At 33.1% G+C, this 14,368-nt stretch overlaps 1 protein-coding gene across 1 annotated transcript; it reads left to right on the top strand.

The window, feature by feature from the left end:
• Positions 1-2,828: 2,828 nt before the first annotated feature.
• HAK5 (high affinity K+ transporter 5) lies at positions 2,829-6,597 on the top strand. Its single transcript, XM_018114791.2, has 9 exons — positions 2,829-3,009; positions 3,128-3,350; positions 3,581-3,829; positions 3,942-3,980; positions 4,088-4,348; positions 4,436-4,488; positions 4,650-4,764; positions 4,846-5,100; positions 5,381-6,597. Exons 1-9 carry the CDS (start codon positions 2,839-2,841, stop codon positions 6,445-6,447), a joined length of 2,433 nt encoding a protein of 810 aa, XP_017970280.1. The 5' UTR covers positions 2,829-2,838; the 3' UTR covers positions 6,448-6,597.
• Positions 6,598-14,368: the final 7,771 nt, after the last annotated feature.

Genomic DNA, 14,368 nt, shown 5'->3' with positions numbered 1-14,368 from the left:
AACCTACAATTATAAGTATTTGTTGTAACATGTAAATATATGTATTACAAAATGAATATATTGAACAATTTATCTTGTAGTTTCTACTTAAAATCACGAGCAACAATCTCTTATAGGAAGATTATCAGTATGCTTTTTTTACATTATTGACATATTATCATATTCAATAATTTAAGTATTAAATTAAAAAATATAAATAGAAAGTAAAAAAATATAATTTTTATTAAAAAATAAATTTACTGTAGAAAAGTAGTGTGAAGATTTTGAGACCATCACCTGAAGTTTTGGAATTTTTCCATTATGTTTTTAAATATGAAAAATGAAAAAGTTCTGAACTAATGCCGTTAATTAGTTTGGCAGGGAATCATTTTCAAAGAAAATAAGCATATAATTAAGATATCATGCGAAAAAGAGGTTCGGATGAAAAAAAAAAATTTTTAAAGAAAAAGACTTGGAAACTTGGATGTTTTTCGATTTGGTTTTTGTTATTATGATACTCATATAAGTTTAATCTACATGTTTGTACAACAAAAGAAAATCTACATGTTTGAGATATAGAGTGATGGCAGACCTATTAATCTTAAACGTTTAGCTTAAAATTCATCTATAATGGATAGATTTCGTTAAAGAGTTGTAATTTTAATAATTTCAAAATAAAAAATTCATCTTTGTTACTACATATTCAATGGATGAGAGGCGCAAAAACAATGAATATAAAAAAAATAAATTTAGGTTTGAGGGAATAATTAATTTGTTTATATATTTTTAATTTTTTGGGCCTTCCGTAACATAAGTTTAAGCATTGAAGTGTTGATCTGTTGAAAATTGAATAATTGGAGTTGTATTTGGTTGATGTTTTTGTTTACAAAAAGATTGCAGTTATGTTGTTCAGAATCAGTAGCATTATCTTTGGACAGAGACCCAAAAAATAATATCCTTTGAGGAATTCAAAGTGAGATGCTACGGACATTGACCCAAAATCTTAGAAGTAAAATAGCTAACGCAACCAGCTCCTTCCTTTCCACAATTTTTCTACTTTTATATCATCATGGAGTTTAAAACTCAAGGCCATTCCCCCGTCAACATCCCCAAAGTCAATGGATTTTGTGAAAGAAATTTAGATAAATTAATAATATTATTTAATTCATTAATTGATGTATAATCTTCTTGTTTAAAGAACAAGTTAATTGAATTCCAAGTAATAAAAGAATCCAGAGTTGAAGAATGTACAACTGCCCAACATCCATGATTGAAAATTCAACTGCCTTGTCCGGTAGTGATATTAGAAAACAAATTACATGAATTATTGCAATAATGCAGGATAATATAATGATTTTGTTATTCGAATTCTCTTTCAATGACACATGGCATGACTTTTTCCCTGCTACTAAGTCTCTTGTTTTTTTTTGTTCCTTGCGTCTCTTTAATTTTCTTCTATAAATAAACATGCATTAATTAAATATTTTAGGGGGCTCTCCAAGAATTCAGTTATGATCACCTCTTCCCATCCTAAAGGTACGACATAGGTACGTTACAAGCAAAAATAAAAAACTTTTTGATAGAAAATCTTTTGAAAGAGAATGTGTCCCTCTAACTGCAAGCTAACGGCAAGAAAAGTACATTTGACTTAACAAAAAAAAAAAGTAGACAAAATAGAGACTGGCATCAATTTATCATAGTTTTATTTTGTTAGGTTGGCATTCATGATATGGATATATATATATATATATAGATTAGACTTTTGGGATCGAAAGGAATATATATTAATATATACATAGTATATTTTTAGCATCCTTGGATCATTATTAAGCATATCATTTTTAATTGAATGCTCATGGAGCTATATTTAATGATTGGAATTTGGGTTAGACTTTTGGAATGGTATTATGAATTGACGAGTGTATCTATGTAGAAAGAAATGTTTTTTTGATGTATTGAAATTAGCTTTAATTTGTTTAAATTGTAATTATTATTATTATAGATTTTATTATGTTTTGAATGAAATAATTATTATAAATTTTATTGCGCTGACAATTATGAGTTTGTAATTATCATTATACATTTTATTATGTTTTGAGTGAAATAATTACTATAAATTTTGTTGTGATTATAATAACAATAATGATGTAAAATCTCTGGTATTATCAGTTTATATATGAACGATGAAATTTCTAAATACAACTAACTGATATTGTTCCCATTTGTATTACAAATTTTCAAGTTGGTGGTCTTAACTAGTTCTCTAAGGACACAATTTAGCAAAATGGTTATTATTGAACTAAATATAGCCAAAATAACCATCACAACAAATAGAGTTAGAATTATAATAAATAAAATACTTGTTTCTAACAGGAAAAGCACTTTTGTGTTATGCATGATACATGTATGCTATGGAAATAGGAGATATTCATTCTTTTTTATTTTTGGTTTCCTCACAGTCACCCGTTTCTTTTGCAGCCGGAGGAAGTAGTCTTATTATTTTTTTTAATTGAAAGAAAAGAAATTTTAATTTTAATTTTTAAATACAAAAATCATATACTCGAATGCTTGACCTTATTGATATAGAAAAATTGGAGTTTCTCAGCTCTGTTTAAAAGGGTGTTAAAGACAAACGTGGCACCTACCCCGCGTGCAAGCAGCGTACAGAGATTGAATATTACAGCACACAGAGAGTAAAAATAGCGTGCAAGCATAGTACCGAGAATTGTTTTTTTCTTTTTTGTTCCATTCTGGCAGTAAAGTTTTAAACTAAGCTTGCATCGGCGTTTGACTTTAGCGGTTATAAATGCCTACACCATCAATTCATTTCTCCCCACAAAGGAAGAGAAAAACGCAGGCATGGCAGAGAATGCGGAGAAAGTTGAGGAGATAGAGATGACAGCAGAAGCTGATAACAAAAACCGACTGAAAGATCGAAAGTTCTCATGGGCCAAGCTGCGCCGCGTGGATTCTCTCAATTTGGAGGCTGGTAGACTTTCTTTCTCTTCTAGCAAGACCACCCATTCCAAGGTCGCCCTCTCTCTTACTCTACTCCTTATTGCATACCTAATTTCCTTGCTTAATCTTCTCTTTGTTTTCCTTATACTGACACTACTTCTTTAACTGCGGCTTGTAATATTTTCTACAGGTAGATTGGTCGACGACGTTGAGTTTAGCATTTCAGAGCATTGGAGTGGTGTATGGAGATATCGGAACTTCCCCACTTTATGTATATTCCAGCACTTTCCCTGATGGCATTGGCGACCAGGACAACCTGATAGCGGTTCTCTCCCTCATCATCTACACCATAGTTCTCGTTCCTTTTTTCAAGTATGCATTCGTCGTTTTGAGAGCTAATGACAACGGTGAAGGTAATTAAGCAACTAGTTTTCACCCATACCAACTTGGTCAACTCTATCATGCATGTTTAACTTGACTTAACCCAAGTATGTATACCTGAGAGTACTCTACAAAAAGCCACCTAGTTTTTTGGTTTTAACTAGTCTATAAGTCAATTTGATCATTTTTTAAGGGGTAGAAGAGAGAAATATAACCTTCAATTTATTCATCTTACAACGAAATGGGCTATGTTTAATTCCAGGGGGAACATTTGCGCTCTATTCTTTGCTATGCCGACATTTAAAGGCGAGCTTGATCCCAAATCAACAGCCGGAGGATAGAGAGCTGTCTAACTACCAGTTGGACACTCCATCCAGCCAGTTGAAGCGGGCATACAAGATTAGAGGAAAGATAGAGAACAGTAAACTTGCCAAAGTTTTGCTTTTCTTGGTTACTATCCTAGGGACTTCAATGGTTATAGGAGATGGGGTTTTGACTCCAAGCATCTCAGGTATTCCCTACATATCTACTTATAATACTTCCTTCTTAGGATCAAAGTATAACGGTGAATTAGACCATTTTCTGGTCATTAATCTGCAATAAACAATTGTTTCATTTTACAGTTCTCTCCGCAGTGAGTGGCATCAAATCCCTGGGAAAAGGTAAAAACATCTCCACCATTATCAGAAGACTACATGTGTACTTGAATAAGAATTTTGAGCCAAATTCTTACCTCTAGATATTGATGTAAGAACGATTGAATTTTCAGATGCTGTGGTGGGAATTTCCGTGGTAATTCTAATCATCCTTTTCTCTGCCCAACGATTTGGAACTGACAGAGTGGGATATTCATTTGCCCCAATCATCTGCTTGTGGTTTGCCTTCCTCAGTGGGATCGGCTTGTACAACCTCTTCACTTATGGGTGGGGTGTGTTACGTGCGTTTAATCCGTTATACATAGTGGAATACTTCAAGAGACGCGGGAAGCACGGATGGGTTTCACTTGGTGGAGTAGTTCTTTGCATTACAGGTGAGCAGCAGTTTTACCTTTTGACGATTTCTTTATTGTATTGGCATCCTTCTCCATTTTGCCTAACCGTAAGGACATTTAAAATAGGGACGGAAGCCATGTTTGCTGATCTGGGTCACTTCAATGTTCGAGCAATTCAAGTAAGTTTATTAGAATCAGTGAAATATGTCATTTCTTCGGCAAATTTCAGTCATTTCCTTGACCCTTGGAATCTGTTATTACTATTGGATTGCAACTAGAAATTGTTAACTATTCTTTTGGTTCTTCATCAAATTGTTTATTATTCTACATGGAACTGCAGATGAGTTTCTCTGGGGTTGCCTTGCCTTCGATACTCATTGCATATTGTGGCCAAGCTGCCTACCTCACCAAACATCCTAATGACGTTGAGGACTCTTTCTACAAATCTGTTCCAAGTAAATCTTGAATTAAAAGATAAGGGAAAGGGTTGTTTCTAAAACAATTTATGGGATTAATCGTATTTTCTTTGGATGTAGATCCATTGTACTGGCCAACATTTGTGGTAGCCGTCTCTGCTGCCATTATCGCTAGCCAAGCTATGATATCTGGAGCGTTTTCGATTATCTCTCAGTCGTTATCTCTCGGGTGTTTTCCAAGAGTTAAGGTAGTCCACACTTCCGTTAAGTATGAAGGTCAAGTTTATATACCAGACATCAACTACATGCTCATGATTGCCTGTGTTATAGTCACTGTTGGCTTCAAGACCACAGAAAAGATCGGCAATGCGTATGGTAAGCTAACAACTCATGTAGTCAGGACAATCTAGTTCTTCTTCTAATCCTGGACATCCAATGACAACTAATTAAGCCAAAATCCAGAGGAGAAGACAATGAATCTTCAGGATGGAAATTACTTACTTTTTTTTTTTTGAAATTACTAAATAATGTTAAACTAAAAAATTAAACATCCATTGGCAGGAATTATATGTTCAATATTAGGCAATTATAATATTATCTTCATTTTGCCAAAAGGAATTAAGGATAATAACACTTCTTTCTCTTGGGTTTATAGGAATTGCCGTGGTTGGTGTAATGGTGATCACAACAGGTATGACTACTCTGATAATGCTTGTTATATGGAAGATAAACATATTGTGGGTTGTCCTCTTCTCTGTGTTCTTTGGCGTTGTAGAGGCTGTATATCTCTCATCAGTCTTGTACAAATTTGTTCAAGGAGGCTACCTTCCATTAGCCTTCTCCCTTGTCCTAATGACAATTATGGGAATATGGCACTATGTGCATCAAAAAAGATACGATTTTGAGCTCCAGAATAAGGTTTCCAATGAATTCATTAAACAACTGGCGGACGATCCAAGGATAAGCCGGGTGCCAGGAATGGGTCTTTTGTACTCAGAGCTCGTTCAGGGCATACCTCCCATATTTCCTCATTTCGTTTCAAATATACCTTCCATCCATTCAGTTCTAGTGTTTGTCTCAATCAAGAAACTTCCAATTAGCAGAGTGGCATTGGAGGAGCGTTTTCTGTTCAGACAGGTGGAGCCAAGAGAGTATCGAATGTTCCGCTGTGTTGTGAGATACGGTTATCAGGATGTAATGGGAAGTGCTGAGGAGTTTGAACGTCAATTGGTCGAGAAGTTGAAGGAATTCATTCGTCATGAATACTTTATTGCTGAAGGAGGGGCAGCTAAACAATTGCCAGCTCCAGAGGACCCCCAGAGCTCCACTCTTCTGGTAAATGAAGGAAAAGCGAAAGGAACGAGTAAATCCACTGTTTTTGTTGAGGAATCGCTAAACCAGCTCAACTCATCCCGCGTTTCCTCAGCATCCATCCAGTCGTTCAATGCAGCCAAATCAACAAACTCGTCAAGCCGAATCATCTCTGCACCTATCCAGGGAGCTGAAGAGGAGATGCAGTTTGTGCAGAAAGCAATGGATGAAGGAATTGTTTACCTCCTGGGGGAAGCTGAAGTGATGGCAAAACAAAATTCATCCTTCATAAAGAAGATAATTGTGGACTATGTCTATAATTTCCTGAGGAAAAACTTCAGGCAAGGGGAGAAAGTAATGGTGATACCACACACTAGGCTTCTAAGGGTCGGAATGACATACGAGATTTGAGAAAGACTTCATGTGCATATAATGTGAGCCTTCACGAGTTGAGTGAAACCTAGTTGTCAGCAAACAAGTCAGAATGAAAGCAGAGACAGTCTAACAGCTTTTGCAATAAAATGTCTATTTGTAAATGTTATTCACATGGTCTTCTAATCATTAGATTTGCATATGGTGTTCTACTCTTTCCTCCAGCCTTTTTGATGTTATATGTGTTGAACATTTTCAATAATATTTGTGTGGGATATCATTTCACATTAAAAAAATGGAAGGAAGAAACTTTTTATCAGTTATATTTGTTTAAACAGTATGTTCATTCAAATAAATTATATTTATTCAGAAAGTTATGTCTATACAAACAAACATATTTATTTATAAATAGGATTCTTTGATTTTGTGAAAATGTACACAAACAACTTCATTCAATTTCTCATTCCTTTATTAATAATCTTCATATACTATTTTATTCTAAAAATTTGAAGAAATTGATAATCTTGTCATACATTAATGAATGCTTAGTTGATTAGTACAAGACGCATTCAATTATTGAGTTTCATGGTATTTTTTAGATTTATTACATGTAACCCTTTTTAACACCTAAACATATAATTGGTAGAGACGAATAAAACTTTGAAAAAAGTGATGGTGACACCTTGAATTCTTTCCTTAATATTTTCTATTTCCTAGTCCTATGTTCCAATAATATTTTATTTTTTATTTAACAATAGTTGTTGTAAGTGGAACATTAAGGGAATTTACATTTGAGTTTGTGGAAATTAGATTGATTTGATGTTAATGAGAAAAATAGTAAAATAGTTTTTCACTGGATTACCAAATAATTTTTTTCTTTTATCGAATTAATTCCATGAATTATCTAAATTCTTAATTGTTGCATATTTGAATTGAGTTATGCAGTTATAACTATTTTTTCTATTAAGTGTGAAATGGTTGATAACAAACTTATAATGAATCAATACATTGGAAAATAATAAGGCATTGTGAATTGCTTTAGGTATTACAAAGTATGATTGCAAAGACAAGTTTATTCTGCCAATGGACGAATAAAGGTATCTTTAGGATCATTTTATTAGTACTTAGAAGAATGAAATGGTTGTTTTTGCTTATATGATTTTCTTGATTTATGACATCATAGTTTAGGGCATGTTAATTATAAAAGGTTGTTTGTCATGTTTAATTCGAAAATTGATTCCAGATATTGATAAAGATATAAAAAATCATAAAACTTGCATGCTTATTGTAATCATTAGAAATTCATTGTTCTAGTGTTGGAATTATTCTAAATGCTTGAATTAGTGCATAATATTAGATGTGATTTACATGGCTCACCTGCAATAGGAAGAAAGAGATATTATGTGATATTTATTAATGATTATTCAAGATTTTGCTGTGTATATTTGATACATTCTAAAGATGAAGTACTTGATATATTTAAGATTTGTAAGTCAAAAATTGAATTACATTGTGAATCTTTTATCAAGTGCTTAAGATTAATAGAGGTAGAAAATATTATAATCCAAGTTATTTTGAATCTAACAATATAATCCATTAAAATTCAACACCTCACAAAACCACAACAAAATTATGTGACAGTAAGAAATTACGGCCTTAATCGAAATGATAAATGTAATGTTATCATATTTTGACCTTGGACAAGGTTTTGGGGTGAAGTTTTATTAACAACTTGTCACATATTGAATAGAGTTAAGATAACCCCATATGAGCAATGGAAGAGGAAAAAAAAAACAAATCTTGATTATTTGAAAGTTTGGAATGTAAAGCTGTAGTTAGAGTTTCAAAAATTTGATGAAAGAGAAATAAAATGCATATTCATATGATATACACAACATATAAAGCATATAGATTCATGATAATTGAACCAAATGATTCAATTTTGGTTAACACTATTTTACAACAAGAGATGCAATTTTTTATGAAAATAGATTCAAATATATAATAAAATAACTATAACCACTACAATCAGTTCAATCAAATGAAATTCCATTGAACAAGTTGAAAATAATGATGAATCGTGTTTAGAATAAGGAAAAACAAAAAGATTTAATTTGGATGAGTTCAATTAAATTAAGACAATTTTCATAAAAATTGTGCTAAACCTAATTGGATTAAGGTTGCTTACAAATATATGCTTATACTACACTCTAGAGGCCTCTAACTTGAAAGGCAAACAATAAAGAAAGAAGAAGATTTGGCAACCCTAAAGAGTAAACCTTGCAAGTTAACTCTTCCCTCTTCCTTTATCTTTGGATATCGACCTTGCCTCCTTCTCCTTAGGAATTGGAAACATCTCCTCTTCTTCCTCTTTTCTTGACCTTTTGGCTTCCCTCATATAACTGAGAAAATCGAGAGCCCCCCTTCCTAACTTCCTTAGCTAACATTAGGCTTGGAAGTAGAAGCAAACACCTATAACCTAATGTGTTAAGGCTAGACGCTTTAATAGCTTAAGGTTTACAAAAACATAAGCTTGGTAAGAAGTTGTTTTTGATATTTAGGAGATTTAGGCCTCTTGATTTCGACATCAAAGGTTTAAAGGTATAATAATCTTTTATCAATTAGTTAAGACAATTTACATTAAACAAATAAAGATTGATCTTGTTTGAGGAAAAAGTTTTAAATTTTTCGCTATGTATGTATCATGAATGCATGGTTTTTCCAGACAAGAGTTTCTGCCATGCATCTTGATATATTTTCATAGCAGCTATAAGGGGAACAATGGATTCTAAATAAGAAGCTAGAATGGCATTAATAATAAATTGGTCCTATCAATACCATAATTAATAGTCTGGATTCGATGTTGAGGCTCCATTTATGGTGATTATTTGGTTAGGGTAAGGTGTTGGTCCAATAAGTTATACTCTAAGATCATAACTTGTGGTAAGTAAGTTGAATTACAATTGCCAAAAAAGAAAAATTGATGAAGTTAAGTTTGAAGGGGAGTTGTGCTGCAACATTGATAGTGATTGGCATTATTGTGAAGTTTGCTGCCACAAAGAAGAAATACAAGTGGTTGTTGATCTATTGGAAGCTGCCATTGGGAATTGAAGTTTGAATCATGCTCATGTTAGCTTATTGTAGCTATGATACCATGTAAAAGCAAGTAATAACTGGATATGAACTTGAACAACTGATTTGATTCATTGATGTAGTGTAAGCACATATTTATGCAAGTTACATGGTAAGGTAATAACGTTTATCAACATTTTATTGAGTGCGAGACAAAAAAAAGAGATCAAGTGAGACAGAGAGGGACTAAGAAAGAGTTAGGCCTATGGGTACAGTAAAGCTTATTTAGATGTTAGAGATCAAAAGAACTGTGGATACCTCAACAGAATTCAAAATGATTGGAAAGACTAAAGCCTTAGAGTAATGCAAAGCATTGATCTATCAATAGAAAAACCCTTTTCCATCTACGTTGGGAAGCTAAGCCCAAATTCATCATGGATTGATGTTAAGAACTAGTTCAGTCCATTTAAGAAAATTATGGATGTTTTTGTAAAGAAGGAAGAGACAAGGGCAATGGTTCTTTTGCTTTTATTAGATTCAAAAAGAAACATGAAATGCTTAAAGCTATTGAGCGTGGCAATAATAGTGTTATGGATGAGAGATACTTGCATGTTAGACAGGTGGAACCGTAGAAGAAAGTAAGGGACCAATTGGGTGTTGACAGAAATCACAAAACCTTGGGTTACCATTCAAGAACAGATGGTAGAACCTTTAAAGAGATTGGGGGAAGGGAAAATTTTCCCCTTCTATGCATTACCAATTTTACTATACCGAAGAAAAATGAACCGGTAAAGTAAGGAAAGATGAATTCAGAGAGTCAACTTCTAAAGGTGTGATTTGACTTGTACCATAGAAGGAAGGAGATGGAATGGGTGATGTGTAACGTTGTTGGCAAACAAAGGGAGAATTTTGACCTTGTTGAATTAAGAGCGAACACAGCTAAAGCAACGATTATGGTGGAGTTAAGTAAGGAAAGCAGTGTGGTGTTTACTTTCAATGAGAAATATGAGATGCAGATTCTTACTGAACTTTGTTGAGATGTCTTAAAGTCATGATTCTTAACATTGGAGCCATTTAAAAAGGAGGGTAAGGATGCATTTAAGGTTGCGTGGTTAAAGGTGAATAGTATTCCATGGCATTTATGGCATGAAGACTTATTCAAGGCACTAGGTGATAAATGGAGGAAGTTCATTGCGGTGGATAATTCTATTGGGAGTAAATGCAGGTTTAACCGAGCCCTTATGTTGTTGGGGGCGAAAGACCTCTCAAGATTTCCTTTGTAGGGATATCAACGGGTACCCTATTATAGGGTTCCCGACCCGGTTACACCGGGTTAGGGTACTCCATAAACAATTTTGAGTAAGGTTCGGGTAGTGATTTCACTACCTGAATCGGGTTCGGGTAGGTCAGGTATCACCCCTTGGGTACTCGTTACCCGAACCCGATTACTATTTATAAATATTTTATTATTATTTTAATAATTAAAATAAAAATTTACAATTTTTACCAACTTTACAAGCAATTCGTTTTGTTAAAAACTAACTAATATATGAAAAGTATGGTTACTCTAATTATTAATATGATGACATTAATATATTTAAATTAAAAAATTATTAGATTGTTAATTATATTTAAATAATTTGAATATTATATCATATTATAAAGGAATATAATTACTATTATATATATATATATATATATATATATATACTTTTAATATAAATATATTTACTTTCTATTTTATGTTAACATTACAAAAATTATGACTTATAAAATTATTAATTATAATATATATACCATTATATATATAATCTTATAATATATGTACTTAAAGAAAGCTTTTGAGATTAAAATGGTTTTGGAACCTAAATGTTTTTTTTAATTTCATGAAATTAAGAACAAATCCTTATAATTAATTAAATTAATTCGTGAAACTATTATTATTAATTAACTTGTAATGTCTTTTAATATATATTGTTTATATATTGTGTTAATTTATGAGGAATAAAATTACTATTTTATATATTAAATATTTTTTATGTATGCATGTGTGTGTGTGTGTATATATATAAATATATTTACTTTTTATTTTATATTAACATTGCAAAAATTATAACTCATAAAATTATTAATTACAGTATATATACATTTGTTTTTATAAACTTATAACATATAAATCTAAAAGGAAGTTATGAGATTAGAAAAGTTAATTGGGTAATTGGATACCCATGAAGAAGATTTTAATAATTTTTTTATTTAATCGGGTATTTAAACAAGTTACAGTAATTATAGGGTAGTGGGAATGTATTAGGGTTAGAGTTAGAGCAGTAATTTTCAAATTATTCGGGTAGTTAATAGGGTTAAGGTATTTGATTTTTAATAGGATTAGGATTCAGGTATCTCAAAAGTAACAAGTACTCTACCCGTTGACATCCTTATTCCTTTGGGCACCAAGCTTTATGTTTGTGGAGAGTCTTTCCTTATATAAGCCTTGGTGGAGAAGGGGTTGATTGCTAGCAGGCTGTGGAGTGGTGGAATACTAAAGGGCCAAATCGAAGAAAAGAATTCGAACAGGGTAGTTAAAAGTAGAAAAGGCAATCTATGCTCAAAGAAGACAAAGGTAGGTGATGACGGTTGCGATAGACGCTTAGAGATCCATGTTCCTACCTCAAAAAATGTGCACGATCAGTCCCAAGTCAATCAAATTTAAATTTTTAAGCAAAGGACTAAGGGACAAAAAGTTGAGGCTACCAATTAAAGGAAAGTGGAGGTTGAGTGTGTTGAAAGGAGTGAGATAATGAAAGAGATTTTCCTACTTGAAAAAGGTAAGAAATCGTGTAGTCGAAGCTCAAGGTTGAATTCAGTGGTACTATTACTAGTGAAAAACTTGGGAAGGATATTGCAGAGCGGTTTGGTAGGGATGAGATGGTGTGGACCAAGTTTAGTGAAATTGCCTATAGACATCAAGGCCCCATTAAACACGGATGAGCTATTTTGGGCTTGCAAAAATGAGACATTAACCAAATTTGGAATATGAGCCTTATTCCATGTTGAGACGTTAGGTCCACAAGTAGGCAAGTGAAGGCTCAACTTATGAGTAAAAGGCTTTTTGAATATGTTGGCTCGAATTGGAAGGGAATTTTGGATAAAGATAAGCTTAACCATCTTGATAAAACTATTATAGGGAATGGGCTTAGAATGGATTTTATGGATCTTAAGAAGAAGACTCAAGATGCTAATGCGATAAACAAGAGGCCTAGTGAAATGGCTACAAAGGTTAAGAAGGCTAAAGTGAGTTGTAATTAGGTTAAGTTGAAAGGAAAAGACATGGTAGATGAAAGTAGGGATCAAGGTAGTAGCTTGGATGAGATAACCCCACTAGCTAACTTATTTGATTAGGTTAAAACGATGAAAAAAACCATGGAGTCAAGCTTAATAAACGATGGAAAAGAAGAAAGTAGGGGATTTCAAAGGGAAAGTTTAAAAAGCGCAAGGACATAATGAATGAGAGATTTGGGAAAATTACAATGGAGGAGTTGCAAGGTCTCTAAAAGCCAAGTAGTTTGATTAGCTTAATAAATGTGGTGGTAAAATGCTACAGGAGCCCATTTAAAAAAGCCCGAGTGCAAGTGATGAAGGTTGAATACCCATTAAGCTAGTAAAAATCTGATAAGGTAGGTTAGTTTGGAAACGGACCAAATAAAGGTACTACCAGCAAAGAGTCTGAAATGAAGGAACTTAGATCAGCTAGCAAAGTAGCAATGACTACTAGGGAGAAACTTGGGAATGGAATTCAAGAAATGGAGGTCAATGATATTGTGCAAAAGGAAAGGGCGACTAAGAAAAGGAAAAAGCTAAGGAAAGCTATTTTGGAAATGTTAAATGCTAATGCTAGTGAAGTTCAAACAAAGGCTTCTGTTTTTAGTTGTGATAGTGGAGAAAGGGACCATGCAATTCAAAAAGAGACTGGGTTCAATTATGAGGTAGCTATCAAGTTAGGTTTAAAGTTTGAAGGCAATTTAAAGGTGGTCATAGAGGTGTTTGCAAGACTTGAGAGAGAAATAAAGGAGAAAAAGTTAGGTTAAGTCTACTCTATCAGTTAAATTCCTTAGGGTAAGTTCTTATTTTTATGAATTTACTCACTTGGAATGTGAAAGGATTGGGTAAACTATTAAAAAAAAGGCAATTAGAAAATTAATAAGTAAGTTTAAGCCAAATGTGATCTTCTTGAAAAAGTCTAAACTAAAATAGGCGAACAGTAGAGTTTATGATTTTATAGAAGGAGAAGGGAGTACAAAAGATTAAGTAAAGAATCGGATGAGGCATCAGGGGGCATCATCATCTTATGGCAAGAAAATTTGTTTACCATGAGAAGTAGTTATGTATGTAGAAATTATGTTCTTATAGTCGGCAGGATAATAGTGGCAACTGGGAATATGGTCTTGGAAACATTTATGCACCAATTGATGACAGAGCAAAGGTGGAGTTGTGGGAGGACCTTGTTCAGAGAGTAAAAGATTTGAATTGTCCATGGTGTCTCAAAGGAGACTTTAATGTTGTGTTGAATGCTAAAAGGAGACTAGGGGCTAATTCTGATGATAGGGAGATCGAACTTTTCCAAAAATTTGTCAATGATGTTAGTTTAGTCAATTTCATATGGATGGCAGTAAGTTCACTTGGTGTAATAACGGTGAGGTGGTGGTTTTCAGTAGATTAGACAGATTCCTCATTGATGAGGAGGTTCTAAAAAAGTTTCTGAATTTAAGGTAGTGGTTCCTATATTCGTCATTATTTTACCATAATTCGGTTATCCTTAGGGAGAATCATATTGATTAAGGGCCCAAACCTTTTTAATTCTTCAATCACTGGCTTGAGGAGAGTCGTTTTT

This window comes from Theobroma cacao, chromosome 2 (assembly GCF_053813885.1).
Source record: "Theobroma cacao isolate CCN51 chromosome 2, ASM5381388v1, whole genome shotgun sequence".
NCBI classification, from domain to species: Eukaryota; Viridiplantae; Streptophyta; class Magnoliopsida; order Malvales; family Malvaceae; genus Theobroma; species Theobroma cacao.
This window is presented reverse-complemented; position numbering and strand designations above follow the sequence as displayed.